Source organism: Papio anubis, chromosome X, assembly GCF_008728515.1.
Source record: "Papio anubis isolate 15944 chromosome X, Panubis1.0, whole genome shotgun sequence".
Taxonomy (NCBI): Eukaryota; Metazoa; Chordata; class Mammalia; order Primates; family Cercopithecidae; genus Papio; species Papio anubis.
Genome location: NC_044996.1, coordinates 42405524 through 42417742, shown reverse-complemented (window position 1 = coordinate 42417742; position 12219 = coordinate 42405524). Strand labels below are relative to the sequence as shown.

The window sequence follows — 12219 nt, the reverse complement described above, 5'->3', positions numbered from 1 at the left end:
GGACCCCATTCTGACTGACATCACATCAGCTGCGCTTTTTCCATTACTCCATATTCAGCCCAACGAGAGAGTGGAGTGACTAAAATGTACCACTGGAAGGTGCTCAACATAGATTTGGCTGAGGGCTGGGCCCTCTGGAAAGTTCTTGGGTGCTATATGATACTTTAACTGTCAGTCATCATGTTCATTTTCATCTGGAGATGGTTAATCATACTCATACTTCAGAGGCTTAAGAGGTTTAAGAGATGGGAGCAAAAAAGTCCAAAGTCCTAATAGGGCTACACAGCTGACTCTCCAGAGGAGACTGGATGAGTGAAATCATAAATATATAGCTTCACATTTCCACACCACCAGTTGTCTGACAGTTTTAAAGTACATGACAAGTTATGGAAAACATCTGACTCAAAGGCAGTGACCTCCTGCAAGGTGGCAATGAATCTGGTGAACCGCTAAGTCAAGAGACCATTTCTAGGGTTATGGGAGTTATTGGCTGTGAATATATGGAGACACTAAAAAGGCCCTTTCCTTCATCCTTTTAAGTCAAAAATTAAAGACCCCAGCCTGTAATCACTTGGGTTCGGTTGAATTAACCAGCAAGGGAGTCAGAGAAATCAGAGCTTCTCTTGGCTGGGGTATTGACCATCTCATCCTGGGTGTCCATGTATGCACCAAGTGAGTAAGGGTGCCTATCCTCACTTAAAATCATCCCTTTGTCCCCTTGTCAAGATAGAACTCTGGGACTGAGGGCAGCTTTGGAAGCCACTTTGCTTATGTTGGATGCCACTTACCCTCCCCCTCCACACACACACACACACACACACACACACACACACACACACACACACAAATGTCCTCAAAGGTACCCGAGAGATTTTGACTGAAACTTCTCTTAGTATTACTGAGAAATTTATTCATTAACATGTCTTAAAGGATTTGGTGCTATGGCAAAGCAATAAATATTTGCAAAGGGAGTGAATTATCAGCCTGGTGTTTCTGAATGCAGTTCTCCTGCTGAGACCAAAGGAGAGCCATCAGACTATAATTGTGTTTAATGCTTTCTGTGCACTGGCTAGGGTTTATTTATTTATTTAGGGTTATTACCGAAAACTTAAGCCTGATTAAATCACACTGTTTCTGCAGCTCAACCTCTCAATGAACTTCTAGATACCTTGAGGCTAATGTGTTTTACTCAATGAATTCAACCTTTTCCAATATTCTCTCCCCCAGGCTGAGCCTATCTCTCTTCCTATTTTCTTTAGCTCATAGTCTCAGGTGTCCAATCCCTTCCTCTTGCCTCTGATCCCTGCATTTCTTCGGCTATATTAGTCATTTCCTGTAGCCCAAGGTAAATGTGAAAATTACACTAGATCCTTCCAATCCATAAATCAGGCTGTATAATGTATTCTCACTTCTTTACCTCATTACTTGTGGCAGCCAAGGGTGAGCACTGGTGAAGATGACCCTGAATACACAGATCTTATGTGCATCCTTTGAGAGGATGGAAAGATGAAGGGTGAGTGGTAGAAACAGGAGAGTATTTTTCAAGCAAGAGCTAGGGTGTTTATATGTACAGGTTGTTATTTAGACAGTTTCCCTACCTAGTGTAGTGTAAGGGGTAGAGGACACACTTATACACACATATAAACATTCAACATATGCACACACATTTCACATTTCAATATTCCATACTTGGCCATATACTCTGTGCAAAGGACGATCTGGTTTCTTATCAAGTATGTATGTATGCCTGATATACAAAGTTACTTGGTTCATTTTAACTTGGCATAAAAATGTTTTAAATTTGAAAGTTTTCCTTGGTTCATAATATAACAAAGGGATGGGACTTTGAGTCCAAAAATAGGACAGGGATTTTAAGAAATAGAGATGTTAAAAATGCTCCAGCAATGCCCCTGAAAGCTAAACATCCTAGAAACTAACATAAATGTTTAAATTCCAAAAAAACCATATCAAACTTGGAACTCCACTTGTTATATTAAATTTAGACATGCTCTTTGTCCTTAGAACCCTTAGCTTTACAGAGTTCTTCAACTAGGTGTGCCATTATATTGAAGGATGTTTTGAGAATTACTCTTGAATTTGGATGAGCCAAGTTTTTAGCCCAATTAGGAATTGCACGTAAGTTTGGTTAATATCACCATTTATTGAAAAGTTCCAATCCAGTGTCAGTGTGTATTTGTTTAGTTAGAATAATCCATATATCTGCTATTAAACTAATCACCTAATCACTTATTTCTTGCCTTAGGGGAAAGCTATGTCTGTTCCTCAGACAACTTCTTTAAAAAGGTGGAGTACACCAAGAATGTCAATCCCAACTGGTCTGTCAACGTAAAAACATCTGCCAATATGAAAGCCCCCCAGTCCTTGGCTAGCAGCAACAGTGCGCAGGCCAGGGAGAACAAGGACTTTGTGCGCCCCAAGCTGGTTACCATCATCCGCAGTGGGGTGAAGCCTCGGAAAGCTGTGCGTGTGCTTCTGAACAAGAAGACAGCCCACTCTTTTGAGCAAGTTCTCACTGATATCACAGAAGCCATCAAACTGGAGACCGGGGTTGTCAAAAAACTCTACACTCTGGATGGAAAACAGGTAGGTACTTTTTCAAAGTACTTTTCTCATTTTTTTCTAAATTCTTACATGATCATGTTATACCTAAAATATCATTTCTTGTAGATGGACTCTTCCTCCACATCTCATCATCACAACCTGATATTATGTGTTTCATTTGGAGAAAATGTATTTTCAGCAGGCAAAACAATGAATCAGGAATCTGAGGCTCTGAAATTCAATCTGCTTCTGATTTACCTTGCAGAATGGTCACTTAGCCTCACCTTCTTTATCTGCTATGAAAGATGTGTTAGAATCTAGGTTCTATGAATTCTTATGAATATGAATTTAGCTATTATATGATGCATTCTTTATTGTTCAATACACTTGACTGAAATGATATTTGCCCATTCATTACTTTTTAGACACCCTCACATTGGTGCTCAGCAACAATTTTGATAAAAGGAAATTGAAGTGACTTTCATATGCTCTGAAAAAAGTCAGATACGGGGAAAGTACTGAAGCCTCTGGCTCGTTGTCTTTGCCTCACACTAAACCATACTTATTCTCTTTCTCTTTTCCATATGACATAGCTGTCTTAATTTGGTTCCACTGATGGTTTGTGTGAGAAAGGGACTATTTCAGGATCCTAAAATTAGCCCAAGAAAGATGCTGCCATCTGTTCCCCCTCCAAATCAGGTTCTTCATGTCATTGGTTATACTACTAAAGTACCACCTATATTAATATCTGGGAAAGAATGCAGCCAGGCGTCTCCATCAGACAGATGCACCATTCTCTTGAGCATAGGGAGCTGTAAATATACAACAAAAATATTCCAAGGGAATTGGAACAGTGGCTGGTTCTGTTGGCTCTAAAGAGAATCCTGGTCTCCCATCAGAAAAGACAAGTGTGGATTAGTATCAGTCCATATATTCTACCTCTTAAAATGCCTTTGGTGTTTAAACAACTATATAGATTCTAAAAAGGTGGATTCACTATATATCAAAGTTACTGATGAGTGTTCAAATGCAGACCTGTGCCTCCTCCTATAATTTCTGATAATAATGTGTGCTCCAAGATTTTAAGTTTCAGGGAAAACCCACCCATGTACTGTGTACTTTGCAATTTTGAGAAATATGTGGCCTTTGTTTCCCATCATTTTGTGATCTGAGAGCTACCTGGATGCATTGGTTATACCTGACTTGTGTTTGTTGTACCAAAGCAATGGGTTTGTCTGTGATGTTGGGAAAATCTCCAATTCCCAAGCATTTCTCTAAGAGTGTCTAACTTCTAAGCACCATGTATGTATGTAATAAACAGGAGCTGTCTAAGTATAGGCCTGATTGCCAAAATCTCATCTCAGAGAAATAGGACATATAAAGTTTGGAATCATTGGATCACAGAGTTGAGAATGACTTTAGAAGCCATGACATTTAATATTCCACCTAAGGCATAGATATCCTCTACGATCACTCTATAAGACTATAAGGCAGCCTATTTCACTGTTCAACAGCTGTGATTTTTAGAGTTTCTTTATATTAGGCATAAATCTAATTCCTTGTGCCTTCAGCCTTGTGAAGTAATATAGGAATATGCAAATAAAAAACATAAGACTGGGATTAAGAAGATTTGGACTCTACTCTTGATATTGTCACTTAACCACTTAACTGTCCTGAACCTCACACTCCTCCTCTGTACAAAAGGACTGATCACACCTGCCCTGACCATGCTCACAGGGCTTTTATGAGGATCGAATCAAATAATGGATATGAAAGCACTTTGTAAATTGACACATGGAGATATATATATATGTGTATATATATATGTGTGTGTGTGTATATATATACATACAATTCATCATTAAATGAGATTTTTGGCAATTTTTGTATATTAATAAATGTTAGCTCTCTTACTCCCACTTTATTTATTTATTTATTTATTTATTTACTTTTGGAGACAGAGTCTCACTCTGTCACCCAGGCTGGAGTGCAGTGGTGTGAATTTGGCTCACTGCAACCTCTGCCTCCCGGGTTCAAGCAATTCTCCTGCCTCAGCCTCCCAAGTAGCTGGGACTACAGATACATGCTGCAACACCCGACTAATTTTTTGTATTTTAGTAGAAACGGGGTTTCACTGTGTTGCCCAGGCTGATCTCGAACTCCCAAGCTAAGGCAATCTGCCCACTTTGGCCTTCCAAAGTGCTAGGATTATAGACATGAGCCACCACGCCTAGCCTCTTCTCCCTACTTTATCTCTATCATTCTTATTATAAATTTCCAATATTTGTGAATATACACCATGCTTTGGCATTCTGCTTTTGTTCCAAATAACACATAAAGGGACACCTCCATCTTCTAGGGAAGCAAGCTCCAGTCCAGTGATGCACAGGGTTTTGTCCTTCAGCAGGTCATGCAGAGTGGCAAACTGTCTCAAACTCCTTTAAGCATCAGTTCCCTTTCTTTGGGGAACACATTACAAAATGCCAGTATATGATATGACATTTATATAGAGAAATAGAGTGGTGCCCAGTGGATCTGAACAATGCCCTCTCAGGCATCTGTACCTCTGTATATACGTTCCCTTTCTTTAAAACGTCTTCCTCTGCCCACCCTGACCCCTGGAGGTCATCTTATAAGACCTGGTTCAAATGTCACTTTATTTTTGAAAATTTCTGTCTCTACTAAGGAGGGTAAAAGCAATCCTAACCTTTTTTCTAAATTAATGCTGAGCTCCTGGTATATTATGGATGCTCTATAAATGTTTGTTGATTGAATGAACTGACATAAACAGATTCTCTCATGGCCCAGGTAGATGTTTTGAGGACCCTTCTTCTTTCAATTCCCCAGACATTATCCTTAGGTCTTTCAGAAGAGATAGGGGGCTTCCAAAGGAGTGCATATTCCACCCAGGTGATTTCTAACTGGTGGTTTACTTGGAAGTCACTGAGGGCAGGCATTTAAAGCATTTCCCTAAATACAGTCTAAGGAGAAATGTCTCCATGTCCTCACCTCAAAAAGCTCTCCAAAAAGAATTCTGTGGGCAAATAAGGTTGTAAAATGCTGCAAATTGTGTGCCATTCTTAGAGATTCACAGTACTCACTGGCACATTGAATGCTCTGAGAAGTTCTACAGCAAGGAAATCCATCCCAATCCTACTTAACCACAAACATTTTTAATGAAACATACACACACACAAACCCACACATACATATATGTATATGTATGTATACACACACACACACACACACACAGCGTGCACTAGAAAATGTTGTTTACATAGGCCGGATGCAGTGGCTCACACCTACAATCCCAGCACTTTGGGAGGCCGAGGCAGGCGGATCACGAGGTCAGGAGATCGAGACCATCCTGGCTAACACAGTGAAGCCCCGTATCTACTAAAAATACAAAAAGTTAGCCGGGCGTGGTGGCAGGCGCCTGTAGTCCCAGCTACTTGGGAGGCTGAGGCAGGAGAATGGCATGAACCCGGGAGGTGGAGCTGGCAGTGAGCAGAGATGGTGCCACTGCACTCCAGCCTGGGCGACAGAGCGAGACTCCACCTCAAAAAAAAAAAAAAACAAAAGCAAACAACCAGATACAAAAAAGAAAATGTTGTTTACATAAAACACTGATGATTAGGAACTAACTACCGTAACTTTAATGGTAAGATTGGTAGGCACAGGGTAACCACAAATTAAACATTGTTGTTTTGTTACAGAAAGGACATTAAATAAAATTTGGGGGTACATGGACAAACCTACTAATTACAAAATAGATGCTGGGTATAGTGAAAGTTGTTGCCAAATTCAAAATTTTGGAGCTCAGCTCATTTCCCAGGTCTGGTGATGACAACTCTAATGTTAACACCTGTCAATTACTTTGATTATTAGTGGGTATTCATATGCTTGCGAATATAATCCTTTTCGTGGAGACCGAAGTCACATGTATTGCAATAGCTTGACTTGCTTGGATGAGATTCCAATGCCTGTTTTTGGCTACACATGACACAAGGCACTTAGTTGAAAAGAACAAAGTATGGTTAAGGCTATTTGTTATGGAGTGATTTGTTCGTGAAATCAAGGCCGTCGCTTGATTTCAGTGTTTACTATAACTGGATTCCAAATCGACCAAACCAAGTGGTTTTCCCTCTTCATATAAATAATATCAGCTAAAAGAGCCCAGTTGGTTATTGCAAATTTATTGTTGCTTCTGTAGTTGTGTGTACCATTTGACTGATTGGCTTACACTGATTGACAAGCAATCTGCAGACATGGCTCCTTTCTTTCTGTTTTTATTTTGTTTGGATGTGTCTTTTAGAGCCCTTGATCTTTTTAGCTTATATTTGATGTTATGGAAGATTGGTTTACTGACCTCTTGCCTCTGAGATATTTGTGGTCTGTGTAGACAGGAAAGCCAACCACTACTAGTAGGAAGACACCCCAATTGATTCCTCACCTCAATAAGAAGTTATTAATTGTATAAGAAGTAGTTGGTAGGGCTCTGGCTACTCCCAGGGATTAAAATAGATTTCTAAGAGGTCAAAGAGGACATGATAGAGGATTGGATGATGATGCATATGAGTTCACTTGCAGGTGAAAAGTGTTCTTTTGATTCCTTGGCAGCTGGAGTGGTTGTAGAGTGTTGACAAAATTATCCAATTACTAATTTCCATAACTAAAGTACACATTGATTTTCATGCATAAAAGTCATGGATATATAAAAACTAGGACCCAAATTTCTGGTTCACATGATAGTAGTAGTTTAATAGATACATGTTCTGGCCTGAAAATTAATTGCAGAGCTTTAATAATAGACTTTCAGCTTTTTGGCCTCATACACAGGGGTGCAGCTGGTCTTCACATCGTCCATTTTCATGCTACACTGATTGACATCTCTAGATTCAGTTTTGTCCACACCCAGAATCTGTGCAAGAAAAGATTCACTATTGCTTCAATATACATGCCTAAGGCATAAGTATGGCCTTTAGTGCTCGTTCTAGCTTTGTTAGGCCAATTTGCAATTGGATGGATTTATTTTATGTTTTTGTCTGTACCTTTATAGCACCGACTACTTGGACCTGGGATTACAGGTCTCAGAATAACAGAGGAGAAGTTTAAGCCAATTCCAAGATTATCCATAGCCTTGGAAACTAGTACAGGGGTTTTAAGGAAATGGTTGATGCATAATACACAGATGAGAGCATGAAGGACGTTTCAATTGCTGGTTAGTATTCTAGGAAAGACTTGCCCTTTCCACGTTGCCACACAAAAGAACTGGGTGCTGTAAGCACAAAGGCAATTGCAGGAAACACAGGAAGACAGATTGGATTTAACCTTGGAAACGTTGAATGCACTTACCAAGGTAGGCGTGTTTTTCGTTTGCCTACATAGCCAGTTTTTCTCTCCCCTGTTATCTCTGCTTTCCCCAGTAATATCTGATCTTATTTATACTCCCCGGCCTCCAGCTCTCTCAGAGTCAACCTCTCTCTCTTCTCCTAATGTTATGACCCTGTCAGTCAACATTGGGCTCATTAGAAAAGGCCACGTGGGCATAAATTATGCACCAAGAGGGAGGTCATTTATCATCGGCCTTCACTTAAGAAGATAAAGGCTGGAAAGTTGATGTTTTTATTACCAAAATTCTCCTTCCCCAACCTTTCAGAGGTTCCTAGAGAAAGGCTTTGGGAGGATTGGCTTGAGCATGAAGTGTAATAGAACAAAGGTGGAAAGCCAGGCTGGGCTCTGTGAAAGGAGACAGTTTGCAAACTACCATCTCATACATGGTGGTAGATTTCACACTTTAAAAGAGTGGCCAAACATTGAATATACTGCCCTTCTGGAAAGAAAGGACTAAGTGTAGCCTGGTGATCAGTTATTTCTTCAGTAATTTATCCTCTTAGAGTTTTATTATTGTTGAGATGCTCCTGGCTCTGAGCAGTGATAGAGGTGTGACTCGGCCAATTCAATCAAAAGCTTTGGCATAGAATTCCAGTCTCTTGTACTGACTAGTCTGTCACTGTCTAGCATTCAGCAAGTGGAAAGAGCCCTAGGCTGGGATTCAGAGGCCTGAGTTTTAGTCTTCACTCTGTTCTTCCCTAGCTATGTAATGTGGAGCCAATCACATCTCTTTTGGGGCCTTAATTTTTTAAGGAGGCTTAGTATATGACCTGGAAGAGTCCTTCTAGTTCCACAGTAACAGAGTATTCATCTCATACAGTTGGTTCTGTCTAGATATGTTTTCACTCTTCTGAATGTACTCCACCTCTCTGTGCTCCTAAAGATTGTCAATGTGATGTAGTAATTACCTTGGTGGATACATTGCTTTCCAGGATGGCCTCTAAATGGTATTTGCATAATTCTTATATTCAGATCTTTCTTGCTGCCTGCAATGACATCACCAAAGAATATTTTCAAACTTGTAATTTTCATTTGACCCCCTTTTCTTCACATTGTGGATGGTATAAGGAGCAAAGGGCAGAGGACTCACAAAACAAAGCAAGACAAAAGCCAGCCTGCTAAAATTGTGGCAAGTGTTTGATGGTGCCATTATTAAGCTATTTCTATCGCAGTGGTGCTATTTTCAGTGCTGGGGAAGGATTATTGCTAATGGGGGTGGTTAGCACTGGTGCTAAATGCATTGCTATTTCTTGAGTAGACTGAAGAGATTCATCAAGTGGGGATTGATCTATCCAGGGATGCAGGCTGTTCCATTTAAAACTGTTGAAGCAACAGTCATTTTGTTCTTAGTTCTTTATTTTCATCTGTTTCATTATTGTCATTCCCTCAAAGTGGGAGAAAAAGCATTGTCTCCAAAAACAGTTTTTAAAAACAGCTTTATTGAAATATAATCCCCATATTACATGCCTCACTCATTTTAAGTATAAAATTCAACAGCTTTTAGTATATTCACAGAGGTCTGCATCCATCACCACAATCAATTTTAGAATATTTTCATTATCCCTAAAAGAAACGCTGTGCCCTTTAGACATTGCCCTCTAGTTCTCTGATTCCACTTCCCCATCCCTAAACAATCACTTATCTACTTTTTGCTCTAAGGATTGTCCTATTCATGACATTTAATAATAATGGAATCATGTGGCCTTTTGTGCCTGGCTTGCTTGACTTAGCATAATGTTTTCAGGGTTCATCCATATTGTAGCATATATTGGTACTTCATTTCTTTTATGGGTGAATAACATTCTATTGTATGAACTTACCACACTGTATTTACTCATCTATCTATTAATGGACATTTGGGTTGTTTCTATCTTTTGGCTATTGTGATAATGCTACTATGAACATTCATGTACAGATTTTTATAAAGATATATGTCTTCATTTATCTAGGGTAAATATCTCAAAATTGTATTGCTGGGCTGTATAGTGTGTTTAAAATTTTAAGAAACTGTCAAATGGTTTTCCAAAGTGGCTGCACCATTTTCCATCCCTATTTGCAATGTATGAGAGTTCCAGTTTCTTCACATCCTCACCAACATTTGTTATCATTTTTTTTTTATTAGATCCATCCTAGTGGGTTTGAAGTGGTATCTAATTGTGGTTTTTCTTGATTTGTTTGCATTTCCCTAGTGACTAATGATGTCACACATATTTTCACATGCTTATTGGACAATTGTATATCTTCTTTGGAAAAAATGTCTATTCAGATCATTTGCCCATTCTTTAATTGAATTATTAGGCTTCTTATTAATGAGTTGTAAGAGTTCTCTATGTATTCTGGATACAAGTCCTTTGTCACATATGTGATTTGTAAGTATTTTCTGCCAGTCTGTAGCATGTCTTCATTTTCTTAATGGTTTTTTTAGTTTTTCAAGAGAAAAAAGTTTTCATTTTGATGAAGTCTGACATTAATTTTTCTTTTATGCATTATACCTTGGTGTCATATCTAAGAAATCTTTACCTAACCCAACATCTCAAAAATTTTCTCCCATGTGTTCTTCTAGAAGTTTTATATTTTTAGCTCTTAGATTTAAATCTCTGATTCATTTTGTGTTAAATTTTGTGTACAGGTTAAGAGTCAAGGTTCTTTTGAGGGAGGGGCACATAGATACCTGATTTTTCTAGCACTATTTGTTGAAAAGAAAAGATAAGGCAGTTTTCTTAATTTAAACTAAATATGAGCAGTGGTTCATATAGCCAAGCCCTCTAAAGGTTTTTAGAATTTTTAAGAACTGTGGGTGTGAACTAATGGGACACAGGAGCTTCTCTTATACAGATGTTGTGGAACAGTACTCTACTCAACAATACTCTACAATACAAGTACTCTACAATACTCTAAGGCTGTATTAGTAAGGCTGGCTTAGTCTCATTTCGTAGGGAAAAAAGGGGGCTTGATAGGAGAGGCTAAAATGGGCTATTGTTCCTTGACAGTGCCCCTGCCATGTTCTAGACTCCTAGAGTTCCCACCCAGAACTATCTGAACTTCCCTGTCGCATATCCTATACCCTTCTGGTGATGCTAAACAGGATTGGGGGAGGGGAGTAAGGAGATGTCCAAAATTGTTGGGGTTATTTTCTTTTGTAACATCTTGAGATATAATTCACATATCACATATTTCCCTTATTCAAAGTGTATAGTTCAATGATTTTAATATGCTCACAGATGTGTGTGACCATCACCAAAGTCAATTTTAGAATATTTTTATTACCTCTCCTACCCTCTATCCTCCACAGCCCTAAGCAACCACCAATCTACTTCATAGTTCTATACATTTGCCTTTTCTGAACATTTTGTATAAATGAATCATATTTTATGATTCATACATATATGCTAAGTGACTAGCTTCTTTCACTTAACATAATATTTTCAAGGGTCATCTATGTTCTGTCATGTATCTATCTGTACTTTGTTCTTTTTTATCGCTGAATAATACTCCATTGTATGGATATACCACATTTTATTTATCCATTCATTTGTTGATGAACATTTGGGTTGCTCCATGTTTTGCCTATTAATAATGCTGCTATAAACATTTGTGCATGATTTAGGTATAGACATATATCTTCATTTCTCTTGAATATATATCTAGTAATAGAATTGCTGGGTGTTGAGGTTTCTTGATGTCCTATCCCCTAACCACCAAACTCATGTTTCTAAAACATGTACCCCAAGGCATGCTCCAAACAAAGAAATTCACAGTCTTTTCATTTCTATGTAGATATTTGTCCCCCAGAGTTCTTGCCTAAACAGTATAGAAGGAAATGTGAGGGTTTCTTTATTAACTTTTCTTAAAGCTAGAACAAATCCTAAGAAGCTATTTTGTTCTTTTTATCTGAGTCCTACCTTGGCCCTCCTAACTTTCCAGAATCAAAGATGCATTCTAAACAGTTGGGACCTTCAATCCAGTGGGTCACAGATTCTCCTCCAAACCACCAAAGTTTCTTATTTTGAAAAAGGAGCAGAAAAAGGAGCTTCTAGAATTCCAGTCTTATTAATTTTTCCTAGATTTAGAATACTTTCATAATCGATACCACATATTCTACCCTCTTCAGGTCTTGTGATGTTAGCTCATGAGATAAAAAGCAACTTGGGTGTAGGGAGCCACAGCAGGTCTTCATCGTTAGCCCAGTTGTCATCGACTAGGACAATTTGCTGTCCAGGGGACACTTGGTAGATATATTTTTGGTTGTCACAACTAGGGAAA

General features: G+C 38.8%; 1 protein-coding gene across 8 annotated transcripts in view; it reads left to right on the top strand.

The window, feature by feature from the left end:
* DCX (doublecortin) overlaps positions 1–12219 on the top strand; it is a 125172-nt gene that overhangs the window by 9056 nt on the left and 103897 nt on the right. For all 8 annotated transcript variants that reach the window (XM_031660675.1, XM_017954235.3, XM_017954238.3 and 5 more), the window contains exon 3: positions 2264–2604. In XM_031660675.1, coding sequence (XP_031516535.1) covers positions 2264–2604 — 341 coding nt within the window. The remainder of the gene's footprint in view (positions 1–2263; positions 2605–12219) is intronic.